This window comes from Excalfactoria chinensis, chromosome 2, assembly GCF_039878825.1.
Source record: "Excalfactoria chinensis isolate bCotChi1 chromosome 2, bCotChi1.hap2, whole genome shotgun sequence".
NCBI lineage: Eukaryota > Metazoa > Chordata > Aves > Galliformes > Phasianidae > Excalfactoria > Excalfactoria chinensis.
This window is the reverse complement of record NC_092826.1, coordinates 32,610,400-32,635,200: the sequence shown is the minus strand read 5'-3', so window position 1 is coordinate 32,635,200 and position 24,801 is coordinate 32,610,400. Positions and strand designations below refer to the sequence as shown.

At 44.7% G+C, this 24,801-nt stretch overlaps 1 protein-coding gene across 1 annotated transcript; it reads left to right on the top strand.

Annotated features, from left to right (window-relative positions):
• Positions 1-4,708: 4,708 nt before the first annotated feature.
• Positions 4,709-20,151, top strand: VXN (vexin). The gene is made up of 6 exons (XM_072329448.1): positions 4,709-4,835; positions 8,271-8,326; positions 12,972-13,122; positions 16,240-16,301; positions 17,284-17,366; positions 17,607-20,151. Exons 1-6 carry the CDS (start codon positions 4,769-4,771, stop codon positions 17,791-17,793), a joined length of 606 nt encoding a protein of 201 aa, XP_072185549.1. The 5' UTR covers positions 4,709-4,768; the 3' UTR covers positions 17,794-20,151.
• The last annotated feature ends 4,650 nt before the right edge of the window (positions 20,152-24,801 follow it).

The following is a 24,801-nucleotide window of genomic DNA, read 5'->3' as shown; positions in this document are numbered from 1 at the left end:
TAGATGCAAGTAAGGAGGCAGTTCGTGCTGCCTCACTCTTTTGGACTTATCCAGGGGAGGAATCCCAAGCAGTTTTTGCATCCTTATCCAAGCAGTTGATGTTCCTCCGTAGGGTGTGAGATACTTTCTGCAGCTGCAGCAAAAGAGCTCCCACTGCTCAAATCCAGAAACCATGTGACAAGCTTTAATTAAGGTGTTTGTTTGTTCAAATATGGCTTTGTTCTTATCAGGAGCCGGTAGTCAAAATAATCTTTGAAAGGGAAAATAGGGGAGTGAGCAAGCCCCATCCGTGAATTACAGTGCCTTATCAGGGAACAAAGAATGTTGATAAAATAGCTTGGAAAATCAAGGACGAATGTAACTGAAGTTCAGCATCTTAATAAACTGTTATCACAGCCTGATTTGAACATAGCCCTCCTTTGGTGGCATTTTTAATTCTTTCTGTGGATTACACCAGACCAGAGTACGAACGCTTGTAAGCTTCCGCATGTCAGCTGGGATACACAGCATTGGCCCTGGCGTTAATGCTAGCTCAATGCAATCCTGCTGCTGGCACCAGCTACACGGGACTTGAACTTTACAGGGCCGGGCATTGTGCTCCTTACAAATCATTGTATGGGCTTACTCAAGTGTGTTTTACAAGCTTAGGGCAAATTTGTGAATGTCCAATTATCTAGATGTAACTTTTTCAGGAGGCACCGAGCAGGCTGTTTTGTTGTTGTTTCCTCAGGATCCCGCAGTATCTTTCTGTAACTAGTGGGGATGCTTTCAGCCCACTTCCTTCCAGGTCTGGCTGCTCTTTCCTGATTACCAGAGGAGATGCCCATGCATCAGCCCTTTCAAGCTGTGGACACCAGCATCTCTCCTCATCCCTTGTAGCGAATGTAAAGCTCACAATGTTTTGTTAGCACCTCAGTCTTCTTATTCCCATCTGGATAAAATCAGCCATAGCAGCTGCCAGCAAACTGGAATGTTACTTCTGGAAATTCTTCAGTTACCTGCAGACCATTCAGACGTACAGAAAGACCCTAATTTTGAACCAGCTTTGCACAGCGCTGTAAGAATTAGCTGAAACTGCGGGAAGCAAAGCCATCTCTCTTTTCCTTTCACTGAAAGGAAAATAGCAGGCTATGCATCACAAGGTAACTTCACGTTCTGCACTTGCTCTTGGTTTTACTTTTCTGTCAGCGTCAGTTGCGATTCTGTGGCTTTGAAATCAACCCAAGAGATTTTCTTGCCACAAAGTCTACTGCGTGCACCACATCACGCAGAGGTGTTTTAGGGTAAGCATCAGCAGCATGCATGTGTACTATTATCCCGTCTTATTTTTAACTGGTTAACCATGCATACATTCGCCTTCACAATCCTATTCCAAAAATACCTGCGGTTTATCCTTATCATATTGCCCAGCTAACGGTAAGAAATAGGCTCAATGGCTCAGTACGGATTGGATTCGCCTCTTACGCAAGAGGCTCTAAGATCCAGCAGGAGCCTGGGGACCTGACCTGGGGAGAGCTCTGTCCTCCACCAGCCAGGGAATCCCTTGGCAGTGCTGTGTATGCTGAAAATACAGGGATGCTTCCCATTGGCTCCCCTGGAAAGATGCTGTGTTAGAAAGGCATTCGTTTGTTTTCAAAGAGATTTCAATGCTTGTCTTACGTCACTCCAAGGTTTAATTAATTTTTTTTTGTGACCATAATTAAAAATTAGGCTTGTTCTACTCATTTGAAGCTTTCCAGCTACAGCAAGCTTAGCAAATAGGAGAAGCATCTACACTTGTTTCTTCTAGATGTGCCTGAATAGATCCAGACCTTGGGAGAAGGACCCTTCTGCTTCCCCACTGTGACAATTCAACACCTTCAGGGTCACTGTGGGATTTTCTGCCTTATGCTGTTTTTACTAATTGTTTTTGCCTCAGCATATGGCTCTTTGACTTACCGACATCGTCCTCCTTTCTGCCCACATCCCAGTACCAAATGCCTTCTGTGTTTCAGGCCTGCAGATCAGGTTAGGTGGACGTTTAGGAGGATGCCATATGTCTGTTGATATGTCCTGAGATCTCCTCCTCCTCCTCTTCAGTTGTCCTCGCTCACCTTTGGTCACCAGGTTCTTCCACCAGCACATGTTTTTATCACACACTGACAATGCTGGGAGTTCAGGTATTCGGTAAACAGAGATGCGCTGCTGCACACAGTGAGGAATTTGAGCCACTTGGATTCCAAATGCCAGCATGGGAGTTTTCAGTCAGAGAGACACTCAAATGTGAAAACTAATTTTTAGCCTCGTTTCTAGATATTTCATATAACTCAGTGAAGTAAAGAAAAAGGACCAGTAGACACATTCGGTTTTCTGCTCCCATTACAGACTGAGCTTTGAATTTCTAAGTCCACCAGGAGTAAAAGGGAGATGGTGTGAAACTGTGCCGTAAGTCTACATGCGCTTCTTAGTTTGGACACTGGGGTCATGGGGGTCCTCTCCAAGTCTAAATTACTGCCATGCTATTCTTCAAAAGATTTTGTCAGCTGTAGCTGTCTGAACCAAGATGATTTGTCCAGAATAATCTCCAAATTGCTAGGAGAATGTCCCTCAAGATGTGTTGTTGTCCTTCTCTTGATGCCACATTAAGATACCCTGCAAAACCCAAGGCATTCACAGTGCTTGACTACCTCCTGGGCAGAATGAAATGCCCAGCTCCCTTTCATAAATAAGGGAAAATTCATTCCCAGGTAGTGATTTCAGAAGAAACATGCAGTATGTTGGTCCTCCACAGCCCTGTTTTCTGTGCCTTCTGTCAGCCCTCTGTACAGACTTATTCCCAGAGCAACAATACCCTTGTAGAGGTGCTGTTCAAAGGTTACCTACTCAAACCCTATAAAGCAGTGACCAGACTTTTACTCTTAAATCTCACTTCAATTTCCACATCCGTGTTACCCCTCAACATAATGAAATGTTAGATATTTGTTCTAACATTAAACACTAGCTGTGGTTTAAAAATATCCCTAAATCATACCTATAACCAGAAAGGGAATGACCCAGATCCAGAGTACTTCTTCTTATAAGACTCTGAATAGCCAAAGGTGTGATAAGGGGAGGGTTAGTTAGATGTGTTATACTTTTTTTCCCCCCTCCAACTATTCAGTGTTGCTCTTCATTATTTTTTTTTATCCTTTTTAAAGCATTAAATCCTCCCTGCATAACCGCCTCCGCTCCATTCACCGCCGAATGGACGGTGCGCTGATCTTTTTATCGGTGGGTAATGGATTTGGTTTGATTGCTTGACACAAGAACAATAGTGGCATAAGCAGTTCCATTCAAGCCCATGAAACTCCCCATCTGTTGAGCACGTGCACGTTTGGGGAGCTGGGCAGAGACAGATGAACACGGCAGCCAAGCCTGATGTTAATGACATCAGTCATACAAGCAGAACATGTGGCACAATAAATCAAAAACTAATTGAACTTTTGCTTGATTATCTTGCTGTCCCACTGCCCATTCTACGCACTGCACGGCTTCCTGGAACAATGCCCTCGCCCTGCAATAGATTTCCTGCCCTTGGACAGCAGGAGGCTGCCCTGCGATGTAACAAGTGATAGCAGCCTCTCTTCAGTCAGTTATTTCTCGAAACAGTGTCATTTTCCACAGGACCAAAAATAAAACCAAAGATGCTTCTAGGCTCAGCATGTGTATTTGACCAACATTTATTTTTTCACAGACACGTGACATAACATGTCAGTGACAGAGCATGGCTGCTGGCACCCTCCATCTGGGTCTCAGTGGCAGTCTTCTATGGGAGAAGATAGAGCTGGTTTCTGTGCTAATTACACATACATGCTCATAATGGTGGCTATTCATTGGGCTGATATAATTTAATATCGTTGTTAGCACTTGAAAAGTGTTTCTGCTACATCTGTTGCCGAAGCCTGCAAGCCAACATGTTGGAGTTGATATGCCTGTGGTATATGTAAGCCAGCAGAGCCTGAAGGAACTGATTTCCACAGATGTGGAAAGGGACCATTTCTGATGGCAGCATGAGGGAATGCACTTGAAACCTTTGGAAAGGAGCCCCTCTAGAAGTGCATAAATGTAGAATGAGGCCCGAATCCTTCAAGTCATGTAGGAACCAGTCTATGACAGGGCCACCTGCCATCTCTCCAGAACCATTAAAGCACAAGGGATGTACGTACAGCCCCATGGATTCCTACCTGACCTGCCCTCCTTTAGACATCTGCATGTGAAATTTAACACTGACATGCCCAGTAGTTAGGTACAAGTTTATGAACTTATAGGTGGAGCACCAAACACTTCCCATAATACACTCAGAATCAACTCCTCACTACATGGGAACAGCCACATTTCATGGTAAATGCATTGAACTACACAAAAAGCATCCCAACTTGTTGTAAAATTCCTTGCAGTACTCCTGTAAAGTTTACTTGCCGTACACCGGCTGCACAGAGCAGACTTTATCATCAGCCATTTATTGCAGAGGATTCTCCAAACCAGTAACAGGACAAAATGTTCCTATCTGGGCATAGACTTAAGTAACAGCTAAATTAAATCTTTACATTCATAGTATTCATACAAAGGCAGATGGGAGCAGAAAATGGTGCGATGAAGAATATGGAATGAGATGAGATCACAGCATCGGTCTGTCCTTTGTAGATCTGGACAATGATCACAGAGCCAGATTGGATTAGTGAAACCTATTTACCAGAAGTTCAGAGCAGTTGCGTGAAGCTGAAAGGCAGTCGGGAGAGAGAGGTGGAAAATGCACCAGATTTACAGCTGCAGCGATGAGAATTTAGAAGTTTTCACCACCGTGATTTCATCCAAATGTGAGTACATCGGAACGATAATAAGGGGGACGGTGTTGGCTTTGGGGTGGATGGATGGAGCGCGTTATCCTTAGTGAAACCTTTAAAGGAGCAGCTCATCTGTCTGCTCTCCGTGCCGTGTTGTGCTGCCAGCTCGGCTCTCCCTGCTTCTCGCTGGAGCTGAGCCGTGCAGGTTGCCTCCACATTGTGGCTGTGCAAAATCTTTGCACAGGCAAAACTGGGAGATTTGGAATCAGCGTTCGCACACCTATGAGGTAATTGCTAAAGTGACAGCTTGCAACTGTGTGGCTATTCTATGTGATAGAAAAGAAAATGAAGTTCTGGGAGCAGTTAGCAGCTCGGATGAACTGGGTGAACTGCATGAATGTGGAATTTAAGTCTGCTGGCTCAGTAAGTGGAACATTTCCAAAGCCGTGCCCTCAAAATGAATGCATGATTAACATTAATTGCTTGTAATGAAGAGTAAGAACCGGACAAAGCCCGGTCTGCATTTGATTGAGCAAATTAGTTTGAACTCAATAGCTGCATATTTCAGCAACAAGAAGAAAGCAGGTAAAAGCAGAGAAAACAAATTGTGGGGGCAGATCAGATCTCTTCTTGCAAGCTGCAAGCCTGCACTCTCAGCTGCTTAATTTCAGAATATAAGTGGAAATGACAAAGCGAACCATCACCGTAATTGTTTCTGTTGCCTGAAATCTGGGCTGCACACACAAACAGCCTCTTGCAGGCAAATCCAGAAACAGCATCCGCAAGAATTCAGCCTCGCCTTCCTGCTCCCCGCAGAAAAATCGTGTTTGCAGGGAGAGCTCTGCAACCCCACTGATTTCATTGTTGCCATTGTATTCCTGTGCAAGTGGGTCACTTACGTCTACCTCCGCGATTCACTCTTCTTTCAATGGCTATTCATGTAAATTGCATGTTTGCTGGTGCTGTGACTTGCCTTTCATGCCTTCCCTTTCTTCAGCCCGTGTAAGCCATTTGCCACGTACGCTGGCAGATGACGAGCAGTGAGTCAGTCTGTGGATTGTACGTACCCTGAAACATGAAAATGTATTGCCATTAGGCACATTTATATACGGTTTGTCGTGCACCAGCCTGGGTGCCAACAGCAGCACAACAGTACTTGCTTTTGGTAAAGATGTACAGAAACTGAGCTCCACGCATTGGCCAGTAAAAGACATAAATCGTAAAGGTGATTCTTTGTGTCACAGAACTTTTCTACACTTGGGTGCGATTAAAGTGCTTGTGAACAGCTAGTGATATTAGCCTGCACACAGTGCAGTACCATCAGTAAAGGGATTGCAGCAGCTTCAAAGGCAAGAGAAAACACATTTGCAGAAAACAACTTTCATCACGTTTGTATGGTTTTCACCCCACACTTGCTATGCCCTACAATATAAAACTACTCATGCAGGAGAAGGCACCAGGGATCCTTGAGGGTGTCACCTCCCAGAGCAGACCGCAATGAAGCTGACAGCTTAGCACACTCTCTAGCTTTGTGCAGGCGGATAACTCACTTGTGATAAGCATGGAAACACTGTACTTCAGCAGGAGACTTGTTCAAGACTTGGCACCTCCTGTTACTTTCTGCTTTGCCAAGGGCAGAGCTTGACCAAGGCTCTGTTTCAGTCTGATGGGGTCCTATTGCTCAGCACTTGCATCCTCACTGTGGCATCTGAAGTTGTTCTCCATGCCATTGGAGAGGCTGTGATATGGGCAGCAGTGCCCAGCATGGTGGAGGCCACCACTGCCACCACTCATCCATGCCCCACAGGCAGGAGGAGGAGCAGGAGCAGCAGTCCTTCAAAACTTCACATCTCAAGGCAGGAATTCACTACAGCTTCACTGCAGCTGCAGTAATGAGAAGCCCTCAGCCTATTTCCAGCTGTTTCCACAATTTCAGAAGTCTTCGCAGATATTAAAGCATGGCAGTACTGAGCACAGCAGCTCCTGGATCCCCAAAATGTCAAGGAAAACTTAGAGAGCAAGAGTCACCTTCCTGACTCTTCAGTGCCTTTGGGCTATAAATACAGCCTGAAAGGGAAGCCTCCCTTCACATGCCTTGCCCTCGGGGTCAGCATTTAGAATGGGAATTAAACACAACTAAATGTCATAGCTTTCTTTTGCAGGCTATTTTTTGTAACCAGCTGTTAAATCCCATAGTCACAACTCCTGTATTCTGCATACAGGGAGGGTAAGAATCTTAAAGTGCAAAGAATAAGATATAATGAGAGCTGGGAGAATAATTTTCAAGCGGAACTGGACGAATGTTTAATCAGCCTTTGCTGTGCCCAAAAATGACCATCCGAAACCAATCACTTCAGTGTGAATGCAATGTCCAGTCAAAAACCTGGCTTACGATCCCGGTATTTCATGTGTCCTGTGGCTAGTCTGTTTTACCTGGAATTTTGGTGTCTTCATGGGTTTAAGAAATAAAGTTGAGGAAAAAACTTGAAGGAAAATGCCTCGTAAAAGTTAAAGAACTGAATGGGTCATTCTGACAAGTGAAGAAAAGGAGTGGATGAAGTGCAAATGTTGTGCCTTGGACATAGTGCAGTAAATCTGGAACGATGCAGTGAAGCAGTCTGGCATTACTGGAAGCCTGTATCTAGATACAGCGATTGGCCTCTCCAAAGCTAATGCAGATCCTAGTCGTGGTCTAAGCTGGATGGAAGAGGAGCTTTCCACCAAAGACTCCCATCCATCAGGCAAGAGGCAAGGCCACAACCTAAGACAGAAATCGGCCGTTTCCTCCTGGAAACCCATAGGGGAAGTGCAGAAACTTTGGGAAGGCTCTTTCCCTGTGCCCACAAATGTTTATTACATAGCCAGAAGATCTTTTCTGAAGTAACACCAAGAAAAAGACTTCTTTTTGGGTTGTTTCAGCTGGAATCTCCCTTAAATATTTTCTTCCTTCCCACCGCACCCTCAGTAAATCCCCATGCAGGCATTTCAGAGACACACGTGACATAATCTCACCACCACAGCACAGCTACAGCATCTCAAAGTGATGAGAAACAGCTTAAAAATATTGTTTGTTTGTTTGTTTGTTTTTTGTTGTGGTTTGTGGGTTTTTTTGTTTGTTTGTTTTAATAGCAGATATTTATCCCACACTAGCTGTCTCCAGCCCTCGCCTTTTCTATGCCTCCCAGCACAGACTTTATGGGAGCTAACAGAAGAGCCAACAGGCTCATGTACAGGGCCTCCAGGCAAATGCAAAACACCAGGATCCTCTCTGGAGGCTCTCCCCCATTGCATTCCCTCCTGCAGCAGGACCAGGAAGCCTGCTTGAGGTGTGGGTCTGCTACTGCTCTCCCAGTGCCAGAATCCAGCAAGATCTTCACCAGCATCTTCAATGGGCACTGCTATGGAGTGCTATTTGAATTCACCCACCTCTATCCAACCCTAACCATGTTTCTGTTGTTCTTTTCACAGCATGTAGTCCTGCCCGAAGGAGAGCCAAAAGCGCGCATCACATCCTGACAAAGAGCGTAAGAAAAATTTCTTCTCCCTCTCTTTTGTTTTCTTTCTAGTTGGTTAAGCTTATCCTTCAAAATGCTATGGAGAAATGAGAAGCAGATCTTTCAGGGCAAAGAAATGCTGCAGCAGCTGGTGTAGGGAGTGGGGCGGGAAACAGAAAGGGCAGTTCCTGTGCAGCTACAGATGATTCAGCCTGTACTTACAAATTATCACACAAGAGCTTTGAAACTCTTTAGAAAACAAGGTCTTTGTGCAGAGCCAGTAAAAATGAACATAGCTTATCAACACGGGTCATCTGAGGGACTCACAGACTTAATTCTTATCCACAGAGCACTAAGGACACTGTCAGAGGGACAGCAAGCAAACTGTAGCAATGCATATACAATCAAGGAGCCAATATCACATTTCTTTTCAATAGGTTTGCAAATATTTTTGCCCCTGATTACATCTTCTGAGCATAATGATTACGCGACAATAACAGCATTACTAAAAGAGCTGAACACAGTGCGAAAACATTCTCCAAGTTCAGACAGTTACACACATTAGTATGTTTCAAGTTTTCTTGTCTTCGGAGACCCTTCTATCAAACCGTTCTCCTTACAGACACAAGTAGTTCTCCAGCCCTTTGCTGAAATGTTTTGCTCCGTGGTCTTTCCTTTTCCCATGCACTGACTTCCCTGGCTGATCCCCATTTGTAGATAATCTACTGTGCTCTTCACAGACCTGATTCCCTAATTTCCCTCTGGCACAGCAGGTCCCTCAGCTTATCAAACTTACCTGTTCGCTGGGGAAAACCTTGCCACATTCAATCCCATCTCCTGGTTATTAAAGCAAATCACAGGATAATTCCCAGAATGCCTGAAGTGGAGCACAGGAGAATCAGTAACACACCTCTGGGGTTTGAGTGAAAAACATACATGTCTGTATTTTCTCTTATTTTCATCAATCAAGCTGAGGTTTCAAAATGACTCTTCATCCCAATAGAGGACCAAATTCAGTGTCCCATCACTGCTCAAAACAAGCCATTTTGAAATGCCCAGATTTCTAATCAGAACTTTCTCACAGTCGTGTTCAGGTGGATATTTTTCAGCTGTGTCTCATCAAAATCTAGGACCACCATAGGTCTGTTCTGTTTAGAAAGCTCTCTCTGCCACGTGGGAGTGTCTGATATTTATTGGGTTGGATCAGTGTGGCAGCACTATCCTCACAAAGGTCTAAGAAAATAAGAGAGGAAAGTCCCCATTTTGTTACTGCATTTTAATGTGATTTTTTTTTTACCTTTGGGGCTTTCCTGACCTCAATTAAAGATATCTTTGATTGGCCCTTAGTCATGATGCACACGGCGTCCTATTAGCAGCAGAAGCACCAAGCCTAAGGAAAGGTTTGCAGACCCAGCTAGGCAAGGCTTGCAAACCAACATAATTTGCACAGTCAACTCTTAGCTGAGCGCACTCTGCTTTTTCAGTGCTTACAGCTGCTTACAGCCAATGTGCAACCATTCAGATAAATTGCATGTACTAGAAGATACGTGCCTGTGAGGAAATTGGGACTGCCCATTTCTAGACCCACACTCGAGTAGCAGAATGATGATTTATTTTGCACTTTTACTTTTGCACCTGCAGTCAGTGTTGTAGAAATGCCTCAGCTAACCTGAGAGCTTCTGCTTTGGCGGCTGCAGTGGACGTAACTTGAATCCCGGAGAAGGGCACAAATAGCTAGCAACATGGACATCCGCCAGACTCTTCACAACAGAAACATTCACGCGGTGTAGCATTAAGTGATTTAACATTCAGATGACTGACACTGGGAGGTAATTTCCATGACATCTGAAAATCCATTCCAAGAGCTCAATCATGCCCATGGAAGGGGGAAACGCCTTTTTTAAACCTGTTTCACCGATATTGCTATTTACAGCCCCTATCATCCTATTCCCAGTGACAGTGGATCCTTCCTTTTTATTTCCTTGCACTCTTATCCTCCAAATCAATGGCTGGAACTTTAAAACCACTCTTGACATGAGTATAGGGAAGCTTTGCAGAAAACTGGCAAATACTTCTACGTGTCCTGGTGCTACCACATGAAAAATGAGATTCGCGTTAGCCCACCAGAAAGAGCCTGACTCCAAAAATCTGACACTTCCTCCATTAACGATAACATAACCTGACTGTCCAGCCTCTAAGTTTTACTCAAATTGAGATGTTTAATTGTCACCTTTCTGGGGCTTTGATTCCAGGAGTGCTGATGGGGTTGCTGGAGCAGCCTCTGCACTGCCCTACAATGGAATATAAAAAGATATCTTACTGAGCTGTGAATTCAGAGTGAGCATCCTGCAAACAGAACGAGCAAGCTGAGTGACTTACAGATTGAGACTGATAATTATTTTAAGAGCAGTTCACTAACTCTGTGGACTTTGGATGACTGCCATTCACACGAGATTTGAATTTCCTGATACATTTAGAAAAGAAAAGTGACTTCCCGCTGACCCTTCTGCCTTACCCCAGGTACCCTGGAGAAATGTCAGCTCTGCTTTAGATCAAAACTGTGCTGCAGCAGGTTTAGATTCCTGACCTAAATAAGTCTTTATGTATTATAGTAATGTGTGAGGTGGTCAAAGTCACGGTGAAGTCTTGACTTTGGAGATAAGTAACTCCCAAAGTCTACTACTGCCAAATGATGCAAACAAACACGTTAACTGAAGATGTGCCGTGGAGATGGGGCTGCTGTCCATGACTGTAATGGCAAATGGCATTGAAATTTGCTGGAAGGCAGATGGTATGTAACAAGAGACCTTGAGAACATAGATAATGTGCCTAAATAATTCCTGCAAGTAACAGAGTTCAAACTAATTGTCATCCTTTTCAATGCACAGCAAGATTGCTAAGTTTCAAATCAGTAGTGGTTTATGCTGATCAAATAAGCACTTTCAGGATCAGAGAATACTGCTGCCAGCATCCTACTTACCAAAAATGCTTTTTCATGACCAGGACAAAGAGTGGAGCTTGTGTTTTGTTAGGAGAAGGCTGCAGACATTTTCTGCCATGCACCAAAGAAGACTGAGTGCGAGCAAGATTATTACACGTCTTTCCAGGGTTGGTGGGAAAGCTGAGCTTTGCAGCACAACTTGAAAGCCAGAAGAGCTTGGTTCCACAGACAGCCCCTATGGCAGTGGGGCTGTCATGAAAAACACCCCTCTAGTCACGGCTGCATCATATCTGTAATGAGGACAGGTGCCTCCACTGTTGTCACTGTGGTGGCAGAGAGATGTTCTTGCTAAGCAGCTCACAAGGTTTGGCAATGCGGTGGGCCCCAGCACAGGAGCTGTATGGGGAGCTCCTGCAGATGCCACCTCCCTGGCCTCCTGCAGGCCTCCCACCACCAGCATCCCCTATTTCCTGAGAGAACAGTGAAGCAACTGAGACTTGGCCCTATCTAGCACTGCCAGATTCGCAGTCAGGAGAGCTGGGCCCACCTCTAGCACATGTTTATCTTCAAGGACGTCAGCGGTGCCTTTGGCTTTAACTTAACATTGGGCACATCCTTAAGTAGCTTACGGAGAAAGCGCTGCGCTAGGCTGTGTGCCAAGATCCACCGAACTGGAAGAAAACCCCTCTTAGGGCTCAGATTAGGCTTTGGTTACCTCACCACACCTTTCCAGCAGCATTTTTGCCTGCTGTCAGGGCCCTTCCTGCTCCTTGTCCTGACAGTTGGTGGGATCTAGATAGGTGAATCCCAGGCTCCTGAGCACACAGGGAATCGAAAAAGTGAAATATCATTGGACTTGGGCTTTTCTTCCCTACTTTGGGAAACATCTGTTTGCATGAGTTTTAAAATGGGCCTGAAAAATTCATGCACAGAATATGCCAGATTAACAGTAGACTGAATTCAAACTTATTTGAAGAAAATGAGCGGTTTTAAGAAGGCGAGGTGACATGACGGAATGCAGTTTTGTTTTTATCTCAAGTGAACATCAGAAGGCAGAGCAATAGATGGAATAAGGCCTTCTCTTTGTCAGTAGTGCACCAGTAGATTTGCTGGTCTAAGCCACCATAAAACAAAATAACTGTATTTATACATAAAACAGGTATAGGGCAACCATCGGTCATCAGGTGCTCACCAAGGAACAGTCTGAAGGTTTGCCATGCATCTTGTTTCCTCACTGCTTTGGATCTTTGCTCCCTTTAACTTCTCTGAGTGACAGCAGCGGGTCTTCAGGGAAGAATGTAAGAAACAAAGCTTGAACCTCTCTTTCACTGCTGTAAGGACTTTAATCTTCTTAGGACAATTGTTTCTGGACCATCTTGCATAACAGTCACCAGTGGGTCCATCTTCTTGGTGACTACCCTGTTTTCATTAAAATCACATTAGTTCCAGCCCCCCCCATTCATCACCTGTGGGACTGCACTCAACAATGTAGAAAAGTATCTGATTTTGTTTGGACTCAGGAATGCTGTTCAAGTTACATGGAGCCTAACGTTGACGCGTGTGCACCCAATGAACCCCAAGCAACAAACCCCCCTGTAGTAACTGGAAAGCAGTCAGAAGAACAAGCATTGCACTGCTCTCACCTGGGGTTGCTCCAGGTGACTTTAACAGTGACAGCTTGGTGGCCCACTCCTTGTCCAGCTGTAACATGATGGTTTTGCATCTTCACCACAGGTGGTAGCAGTGTCTGACTGTCGGCCACACAGGCCAGACAAGCTGCAGCCCAACCACGGCGACCTCTTCCAGGTGCTGTACAGAGAAGAAGAGGTGCACAGCTTGGACCACGTGCGGGGTGGGCAGCAGGGACCCTGCAGCCCCAAGCATGGTAAGTCCTCAGTGGTGGCTTCGCTGTCTGCACTGCTTCAGGACAATTTTAGATACCACAGTCTTCTGGTCTGCATCAAAGCAGACTTGTTATATACAGAAGAAATATTTCCACGCTTAAAACGCTCAGTGGAATTTAAGACTAGGGCATTGCAGAGCCCTGCTCCCTGCAAAAGCAAGCTAATAAAGCAGTGCTTGCTTTATTCAAAGGCATAAACTCTCCCTTTCCAAGAGCTGACAGCATTGCAGAGATGATAGACTGCTTATAACTGGGCTTGCCTGACTCATCTCTTTATTTAAGATTCCTGTTCAGATGCTTAAAATTCGCCAAAACGTGATTATTTGAGATGAATTTTTAGATTCTAGACGTCAGTTGCAGACATGATTTTGTTTCTTCAACCAAAACTCGTTCATCATATTTGTGAGAAAGAAAAAATAGGATTTGCCAATGCAAAACCAAGGAAATGAATAAACATAAGCAGGCTGTTCAGTATGCTCAAAGCTGATGTGTTATGCTTGGAAGGAGAAACTCAAGCAAAGACATGGACTTTGGCATAGGATGGCCTTTTAATCAAAACCACACCTTATTTCTCCCATGAAAAACCACCCATATGCAATTAAACCATAAGCCTTTGAAAAATCCCATTTGGCACACGTTCAGTAGAGACATAGGAAGTTTATCTGTTAAGAAGTTGTTAAATGCGTAGAACAGATTCTACCATGAATGAACATGGTCTTCACACCACTAACAAGCAGCCACTGTGCTTGTAAGGCACCTGCTCTGAACATGAGTAGACAAGAGCAGGGCCTGCAGGACTGTGAAGGAACAAACTGAGCTCGAGACCATGCAGAAAGATCTGAAACAAGGAACAGAGCCCAAATGTGGCTGAACAACGACCTGGGGCTGAGGGGGGATGGAGGAACAGCAGGTGCTGGAGAGGTACTGGGGAAGAAAGATGTTGTCTGTTGTGAGGGGAAGCAATGGGGAAAAGGTGGCAGATAGGCACCAATGGGAGAAAGGATGGATGCTGCATCCCACAGTAGTCTTCTGAAAGCTTCATCCTAGGAATTTCTAACCTTAATCTCAGTACTCTGTTTCCCCAGTACAAGCCTTTATCCTCCAGGAGGCCAGGAAACCAGGAGGCAGCATAATGTGATATGAAGCGAGATATAAACATTTGTCCCGAGATTTCATTAATTTCTATACAAATGTGACCTCTACATAAATCTCCCTTCTCAAAAACATTCTTCAACATCTCTACTGGAAGTGCTTCCATCTTTGGCATTTTCCACGCTTGTTTCATAGGAAGTTACCATTGAATATAAGGAGACTTCAGACTTAGTAAAATACAAATTGAAATCTGGGTAATAAAGTGGACAGTTAATTTCTCACAGTAAGTGAGAAATGTGCAAATAGTACAGATGAGAACATCAGCATGTTTAGTGCTAGCATTAGAAACATCATACAAATATAAAAGCAGAAGAACACTCCGTTCTAGCACGCAGGAAGCCAAGAGTAGAAGGCCAGACCAATAAACTCCTAGCAGCACCCAAAGCTGTGCTTTGCTTTACAGGATTAGAGATCAAATAATTATATATGTGTGTATATGCATTTGTTTTATAGGGAAAATATACTCGATTTGTACAGGTTCTCATCTTGGAAATACAGAGCAAAGTCAGAGTAGAAGTTGTGGAACCCCCTCATCCCATGCTTGGCCATCCATTCTGGAAGTAGCATTCACAATGCACGCCACCACCAGTGTCCTAATGAGCACTCACCAAACGGAAACCACAAGGCCTTACTTTTGCTTAAATATTTTGCAAAATTTGGCCGGGACATTTTTCCGGATCTAATGAAAAATAAATGCTGAGGGCAAGATTCAGATAACACAAAAGTAAAACAAAGAAACAAAAAGCCGGAGCACTGATGCCTGGAGCCTGCTTCTGGATACTGTTAGTACCTAATACATGAGATGAGAGGAAGCAATTGCATTAAAATTAGATGTGAGGAATACAGTTAGGTACCTAATGGAATTACTGGAGGGGGAAGAGTGGGAGGAGAAAGGTTAGCTAAGATGTTTATCACGGTCAACTATTGCCCCCAGAAGGACAAGACAATTCTGACTGTTAAGTCATGCTGGGGACAGTGCTATAAGCAGCATCTCTATTGTTTCTGATGCTTCCAGTCATTGTTTATATTCCATTGGTAGCAGCAAATGTGAGTCTTACTGTATTGTCTGTCGTGGTGAATCCTGGTCTGTCTGTACATCCCCACTCTTACTTGAATACTATTTTTAAAAAGGAGCAGACAACTCAGACTGGCCACGAACAGAAAGAAAGAGGGGGGGAAAGCGATCCATGGTCCTGCAGCCACGTGGGAGGATTTGGCTCCATGAGAATAAACCTGGAATCCCTCCTTGATTTATTTCCTTGGCACAACTAGCAGGAACGGCAGTGAGCATTTCCACGTGGATAAGTTCTTGGCTGGTTGCTCGCTCTAACAGCAAGCTTAACCTCCAGGCTTGAGGACAGCAGAGATGTCCCACTCAGCCACAAGCAGACAGAGGCTAAAATCCTTCCCTGTGATATGCTGGATGTAACACTCCCTGCTCTCTGTGACTCCTTGGATCAGTTCAGAAAGGAGAATGACACCTTGCTTCTACACAGTACAGACCTGGTGGGGAGCTCCACAGTGCACAAAAACTGCATTAGCTGATGGTTGTCTGCTGAGGAGCAGCAGGAGGGCCTGCTCATCTCTTATATGCACACTTTATATATATATATGTGTGTACACATACACACACACGTATAAAGTGTTAGCAGCAGGGCAGAGCTTCCTATTGGTCTAAGGGCAGTTCCTTGTCTCATTTGAAAAGTCCTGGGGCAGTTAAATGATTTTCTGTAATTACTAAGCAGTCTCAATATCACTCATTTAGACATCACAGTACATGATCAGATAAAAGAAAATGTTTGCACCTTTGGCTGTAATCAAATCTGGTCGAACTCTTAATCTGAATCTTGGCTTTTTTCATCCTTGACAGAAGTACATGGAAAGATGCTCTTAATACCAGCTGTGCCAATGGAATACTTATAATACTCTGTTTCTTGTGTTTGACAGTGGGAATAACTGAACGAGGGACATCCAAACCCTGTAATCACCAGTCAAATGGGAAACCTTTGGTAAGTAAATATAGCAATATGAAATACCACTGTCTGATGGCTCTTAAAGCCTAACACCTGTTAACACGTCCAGCACTAACAGTATGTTGGTCTACATCAGCACTTGCAGGTTTCCCCGTCTTCTTTACAACGTTGAGAGGTGACTGATGCCAGAGGCCGTGCAGCTGGGAAAATCACCATACAGAATCTGAATCTTTGGTCTTTTAGTAGTGACAAAATGTTTTGCATCAGAATGACTCAGCTTCAGTGAAATGCTTTTCTCCCGTCCTCTCCTCCTTACAAAAACTATTTTCAAAAGCCCGATATTAAACAACAACAACAACAGAAACACCAGATTTTCAAGCAGAAAATAGTCTTTTGGAAAGTTTCTGACCAACTGCAAAAGTTTATAATGCCTTAAAATGTCTTTTAGCTGGACTACACACAAGGAAAATGGCCATTCAGTACCGTAAGATGGTCAAAATTAAGAGGATTCTGTGCAATTAAACTAACTGTACCTCACAACAATCAGCCTGGTTAGATTTCCAAGGATGTTTGCAGCAGTAATTTCAAATATCCTGAAGTCCTGAAATACTTACAGAGCACACTGAAAAGTATCCAGTTCAGGGGAAACATCCATTAAGGCTCAAGAAATGGTGATGGCTAGCAAAGCTGCTTCCAGCCCAGCCCTAGAGACCTGTACAAAAGCCTTAGTTCCTCAGGAACCCGGGCATAAAATATAAGGGATAAAAAGCTCTGCAAAGCTCCCACTTTATTCTGATAAGAGAAATTCACACTCATACAAGCACTGTGTTGAAGCTCGTGTGACTATTCACATGAGCAAACAGTGTTTGTGTGGACAACGGTACAGCAGTCAGGATCTAATCTTTGTTCTCTTGCTAAGTGATGTACAGTATTTATTCATTCTTGTAAAAAACAGCCTCTTTCCTCAGACTAACCTCAGGTTTCCACTCATCAGCGCTGTTGCTTTTCCCTCCAGCAGCCTCCATCATCTCTAGCCCTCCCCATCACAGCAAAGCCAGCTCTTACAGGATCAACTGTGGATGACCACCCACTCGCAGAAGAGTGAGTCCATGTCATTCTCTCACTAAAACTTAATTAAGGAACGGTCTGACCATAGTGTAAATGCATCTCATCAGTAGATGGTTAACTCAGAAATGGATCTGGGTGACATCTGAACTCATTGTGACGGTGTCAAAGGGACAATGATCAGCCATTGGTTTTCGGTGGCTGGTCATTGTAAAGATGGGCACAGGCCACGGAAATGAATGTTTTATGTCAGCTCTCCTGTGCTTTATTTGCCAGCCGGAGGCAGCGCTTGAGGAAGATGGCAGAGTATGACCTGACCATGACACCAGGAACAGAAGCTTCTCTGCCACTGACAGGAGGCAGCCTGTACGGGACACCCAGCTTGCTAAGGAAGATGTGGATGAAGCACAAGAAGAAGTCAGAGTACCTGGGGGCAACAAACAGTGCCTTTGAGGCAGACTGATAAGTCTCACCATCACTCAAAAAGACACAAGTTCCTTTAGCTAGGACGAGGTGCTTTAGGATTGATGAAGAAACAGACACAGCACAGCTCCCAGGAAAAAGATACCCTTTTCATTACTTGATGCCATTGCCTCAGAATGATAGGAGAAAGGCTAATTAAGGTAAAAATGGTGAGTATGATGCAACATATTAACCTTTCTTTGTTGCAGTACTCTAGAATCCCAAATATCCCACCAGATTCACATCTTGACTCAGTGATGCTGAAACTATTGCTGACCTACTGTATGCATCCGGTCTGAATCGTCTCAGACACACAAGAGAAGCCAACCAAGATGTTTGTGTGCTTCTGTAAGGTTACAGTTCTCTTTTTGTTATTGAGTGCCATTAAGTGCCAGGGCCTTGCTCATTGTGTACAACTTTTGTCCTCATTCCCCCTCCTATATCCTCTCTTCAGAGACATGAGATAAAAAACACATGGTATGCTTGGATCAGTGGCGTATGCTAAACGTATTTTTCCCTCAGTTTTGTTATTTCAAGAAGGAGTAAAAGATGGAAACATTTTAAAAGAATGGGCGAGTCGGAACTGAGCAAGTTTGCATTTACCAAACTTATCTACATGGCCAGAGATCGGTGTCTTCGTGTCCTAACAGATCAAACCATGAGCAACCGAATAACCTCAACAAATACATTCTTCCATAGAACACATACACTAAATCAGCAACTTACTGTCTGTCTGTGTGGTGCAGGGTATTTCTAAAAGTGCACAAATGATAGCAGAAAATACATCCATGATGCAACTAGACAGCTACGTGTGAAATATGACACACTTGCTTACAGGAGATATTTGTTTATGAACTGTTGGATTTAACAGGATTTCAACCCCATCCCTTTTTTCTTTTTTTCTAATTTAGAAATTACTGGTTATGGTTCCTTGTTTTTTTTCTTTCAAAAGAAGATCATACAAAAAGATTTCACCAGTACTACAGGCAATATTATATTAGTCATGAACAATACTTGTCCTGTACGAGTGCTCCCCTGCACGTATTGAACAGGAATTTGGTTTGCCTAAGCCTACAGAACAAGAAACTTTAGCAGCCAGGGGCAACAAACCACAGGTGCAGCCTGGGAAGCAGGGAAAAGCTGCAAAAGCGAGCAGGTCCATTGGTTTTAGGGTACGTGGTTGGAGAGGTGCACAGGAAAGGTTCACATATTGACAACCTAAGAAAGCAAAGTCTATGTGATGTCAAAGCAATCGCAGCAGTCTGGTACCCAGATTGCACACATTCCCAGCAGGCACATGCTGGAAAAAGCATTGGGACAGGCTAGAAGTCCTTGTTTAAAAACATGTTATGCCACCTCCAGTCTCTCAGTCTGGAGGTTGCTGAGAGGAGTGAGGAATCAGGCCTTCATAAAATACCTCAGCTGCCCATTGGACAGCACCATGGCTAGAAGTCACACCGCCTCTCCCCTTCCTCCTTCCTGCCAAAGGCAGAAGCCCTGCTTTGGCCCAGCATCCTGACAGAGAGCCCAGAGGGACAAGCTCCTCTCCTGCTTCCTTGCATCCTCCTGGGAGCAGAGCGGCATGCGGCTCCTCTTTAAGTACATGCAATAGGTGAACCCATCACAGGGGTTCACCACACCTCTCGCTTGAAGCCTGACCCATTCCACCTGTGCAATAGTCTGGGTTGTGTAACCCTGCCAACATCCAAGTCCTCCACAGCTGGACAGAGCTACAGCCATCCTCGAGGTTTTCCTGAAATGCCTTTTACAAATATCACCAACCATGCTGCCCCCTCCTCTGTCCCCCAAAATCCTGTCAGCAGTCTGTAGGCACCTACTATTTTTCACGTGAACAGGCAAACTGAATAAATTCAGTGGGACTACTTGCTTGCACAGCAACATAGACATCCAAGGACTAGGGAAGATGGCATTAACTGGTCTCATTCCCCAAGCAAAGCAAAAATAAAAAGCAGGCAGAGGGAAGTGTCCATTTGCTGTATTTGGGATAGCTAAGACTGAGCATTTGTGATACCTGCCCATGTAGCTGACGTGACCTGAAGAGCATAGTCCAGGGCAGCAAGAGCTGAGAATTGTATCCTAGTAGTTCATTCTGTTAATTGATAGCTGTAAGTAGTACAATGATGGAAAAGAAATAACCGATACTTCTATGTCACATTTGCTGTATCTTGGCATGTGTATTTCTGGTTTCCTTATTTATTTAATTTATAACTTGGGTCTGCAAGGGGAGGAAAGCACAAAATTTCTCTGTATTGCAGGAACCGCTGTGAAGATTTCTTGTAATGTGGTAGATACATAGATACTAATTGATTGATTCAAATAAAATATGTCCTGTTCATACAAAAAAAACAAAAACAAAACAAAAACAAGAAACAAGCAATGTGGTAACATCCGTGTCTCAGTGATTTTTGGGAAGGATTCAGTGGGAAATAAAGGCAGGTTTTGCGGTACCGAGGAACATTCACAACTCACGGCAAAGAGCATGAGTTCCCCCATAGGAAGAGCCCAGAAGTGTGTATTTCTGAACAGATCCAGTATTGTACTAGTGGACAAGTCATCGCCTTTTACTAGATACTCAGAGAACAGCCCTGGCACAGCCAGGAGGTAGATGCTGCATGCAGAAGAACTTCTTTACGATAAGGGTGATGGAGCACTGGAACAGGCTGCCCAGAGAGGTTGTGGAGTCTTCTTCTATGGAGATATTCAAGGCCCAGCTGGATGCCTACCTACATGATCTATTGTAGGGTACCTGTTTTAGCAGGAGGTTGGACTCAATGGTCTCCTGAGGTCCCTTCCAACCCCTGCAATTCTGCAATTACACAGACATCTGCTCATCTGATCCAAGTGCACTATGGACACGGCCTCTAGTTTCCTCATGGCAATGGGAGGTAAGCAGCACCACCTGCCTTCCATTAGATAATAGTGTGAAGAAAGATTCTCCTCAAGGGTCATCAAGTCTCTAGTAGAAACTAAAAGCGAGTGCTCTCTATTTTCAGCAAATTCACTCAACTTACCTCAAAGAGCATGACCTTTGGAAATCATGCACTGCACCATGGAAAGCACAAGGCCCAACACGAGGTGGGTGGTCAGCCCATAAAAACAACGGCACGAGCAGGGCACGGGATATGGCTGGGCATGAGATGTGAGCAGACAACATCATTTCCACGTGAACCCATACAGAAAATGGTGTTGGACGAGCTTCAATCAGAAAAATATGAAATAGTGATTACGATGTAAGCAAACCATGCCATTTTGCCTGAAGACAGAAAAGCAGCCATCTGCAGCTCAGGGCACGGCTGCTGGCACTGCCTGGCACACGCACGCTGTCACACTTGATAACATCTATGGGAGAACGCATTTTTCAGACACGTTTCTTGTCATTTTGCAATTTTTTTGGCCCTCCAGCACTACAGAGATACAAACTGGGGCACGGAACAGACATGCTTAAGGTAGCACAAGGATAGCCCGCTGCATTTAGCATCACACTTGCAGTAATTTGTATTTCATTTCTAAAAATAGCTTCTAATTTCTGCTCACCACTTCGAAAACATCTTTGTGACAGAGCTACTCCTTAAAATATCCACCAATTATTTGCATACCACTTTATTTCAATAAACTGTAGTGAATTTAAAGCGAGGCTACTATACACAGTAATTCTTACTGATGCATTAAAAATCTCAGATACGCTTTGCCTGCCTTCCTTCCCCTTTTGCTTTCACTCTACAGATCGTGTAGCAAAGGGATTTACCAGAAGTGCCACTCACAGACATTTCTGTTTTGGGGAATAGCACACACTTTTTACAGAAAACCCTGGTATTTTAAAAGGAACATTGCTATTTACATGACAAACTTCACATCTCGGAGTTACCCAGCCAAAAGAGTTACGACAGCATGACTCGCACATGCAAACAAAAATGGAACAAGTCAGATTTCTCAGACGAAATCCCAGCTCATAAAGCTCTGTGCAAACTCCATAAATGAGACAGATGTCAAATAACCATATATATTTTATGAGAGATTTTTTAAATCTCAACATGAACTCCGCAGATATTCACCAGGGGAGCAGCACAACTCTGTTTTTCTTTTTTCAAGTGGCAGGACTATAATTTAAATGAATGGCACACAGATTGATAAAATGAAAAACAGGGCATAAGGTTTAGAAGGAGAAGAGGGCTGAATGTTTAATATCGTTAGTTGAAGGCCCAGAAGAATAAAACTAGCAGCTGAGTTCAAACAAGAACAAATCAGCATGAACAGGATGTCCCTCCTTTCAGCGGTCAGGTTGGCTCCCCCCCCAGAAAGGCAACATTTTTAGCAGCCTTACAAACAAGCCTGATGCAAAGGCAGAGAAGAGGCCCTGACACCCCATCGGTGCCAGCCTGGGCAAGGCGCTCCTTACACGGGGCCCAGTCCCACACCCAAAGGCCCACCTGCCTCACAGCTTACTCTGTTTTATTTTAGACCAACATTTTCCTACTTGCATGGTCATGTTTTGCATAGCAGTGAAACAGCAAAAGGCAGTGCGTAATCAGTTTGCCTGATGCTCCCCTTTTTGTGAGGGGCGTGCACTGGACCATAAAGCAGAAAAGACATGCAAAAGGCCCTGCAACGTGCCTGGTGCCTCCCTGTGCAACTGAGCGGGCACTGTTGGGTAAGGCCAGCCCTCAGCACTGTCATTCCTGCTCAGGCGCAGTCATGCTGAGAGCTGACGCTGCAAAACCCTGAGCTGCAGAGCTTGTTGCTGCTGCTCCGCGCCATGGAGAGCAAGGCGGAGGTCAGGAAGCAACGATGCCGTCATCAAAGCAGTCGTCCCAGCAACAAAGGCTGTGAAACAAAACAAAACTATGAAGCAAAAGCTGCCTCAAGGTACTTCGGCACTAGTCATAGCAAGGCTATCTGCAACTGTCGGATGGCACAAAGTCCTGCAAGGGATTTTCTGGAGTAAAGACAGTCTTTCCTGCGAAAACTGCAGCTCTTCTTCTCTATCACTCCCACACAGAGTCCTGTTAACACTGTATATCAGGCATTCGTCCCTGTGAGCTCGGATGCAAGCAGATTCACCAACCAAATTTGAAGCCAGTTGGTGGAAGATTTGTTTGTAACAAAACCTTGTAAACTGTGTCGGTGTTGAGCTGTGCTCCGCCTCTTTCAGCACCTGTTTCAATTGCGATAGTGACAGCTAATGACAAAGCTTTATTTGTAATAGTTTATGCCATAAATAGAAATGTCAAGCTATTTAGCTGACTGTAGCATTTTCAAGGTGGGTTATCTCAATAGTGGAAGAGATACAAGTATAGTGGAAAGGAGAAAAAATATGAAACAAGCCTCTAATATTCCCTTCCACGGGCAGACCCTTTGACAGAGAAGACAAAGTGGTCCCCAGAATTTTACTAATAGACAGAGAAGATGTTTGGAAAAGTTTCCACTTCTTTTGCTAGCAGCACACCAAGGTGGTTGTGTCTCTGATGGGGTGCTCACCAGGTCTTCAAGTGGGAAGCAGGGATAAACAGAGGCCACAAGGCACCTCAGGAGATGCCTTTTCTCTCCTAAGGGTGTGAAATGAACTCCTGCAGTGTGACTGAGGACACACCAAGCCACATCTTACAAAGCAGTTACGGTCTGATTGCTGCCGCACCAGCACCTGCACTGTCCCAGCTCCATCCTACCTGCTGGCCAGAGCAGAGGCCGTTCACTCAGAACCCAGTGATGACTGTTAATAACAGACAGAGAAAAGGCAAATTCAAAACCCTGGGTATAAATGCTAACACAAAGTTTGTGGTGGCCACTGCTGGGGCTTAGCAGGCATGTCACTATAGGCAGTATTGGAAAAAAGACATCTGCAACTTCCCGTGAAATACAGTGGTTTTGGAGGAGCCTCAAGATGACTTGGACACATCCTTCCTCCAGGATCTGACGTGCAAAGGAGCCACACCCTCTGCTTTCCAATCTCCTTTTCCATGCATTTGGATACAGCATGTAAGAGAAGCGTGGGGTAAAGCTGGACATAAATTAGGTCATGGTGCCAGTTTTGTGAGTCAGATGGTTACAGTGGTCACTTTTGTCTCTAGGAACCTGAGGCATTAGGTTGGCAGCCAGAAGCTCTTCACAGGTTCTCCCAGAGGCCCCACAATGGAGGGAAAACTCGCAGCTCAGCTCCCACACATCTACAGTTATGCAGTGTTGGTTTAAGCAGAGTGTTTTGGAAAGTAGCACACACACAAACCCTGTCACAGCCGGTGCACCCTGAGCAATCCTATCACCCAGTCACCACCGCTCACTGCAAATGTCGTTACTGTATTTCCCTTTATTTACCACAAGAAAGCATGTTGATGTCCACCCAGTCAGAGCAGCCTCACACAGCTGTCAAGTGGTACCACACTCTGGTAATGAGCACAGCCATAGGGGTACTGAAACAAATGGCTCCCCACAAAAATAGTCACGCAAAGCATCCAAAGGGTCTAACATTACAACTGTCTCATACACGTCCCTGCAGGACACTTGGACAAATACCACTCCACAACACCCAAAGGAAAGCAGGAAAGCGCTCTCCTTGTCAGTGGCACCACCCAGCTCAGCCACACAGCTCATGCAAGGTCATGGGATACCTTGACAACACCAGTGCCTCAGGAGGGAGGGAAAAACACAGGCAACAGGCCCCAGTGCTGGTGGCCAGGTGAAAACCAAGCTCCCAGGCCCCTGGTGTGTTACATTTTGGCAGCCAACCCACCCAGTGCAGGCTGGTGCTAGGAAGCCAAGCTTGCCAGGTGGCTGCAAGTAGCAGACTTTGGGGTCAGCTTCACTACTTTGCAGCCCTCATATTGCTTAAGCAAATCAACAATTTCATCCACGTTCAGCAGAGTCTATTCTGATGCTATTCACTGGAGAAACACTGAGGCCCAAAACCCATACTGCAATGTAATCACTTCCATCCTTCTGCCCAACTCCCTTTGCAAACCTAAACCTCGCAACAAGCACTATCTGCAAATGTTCT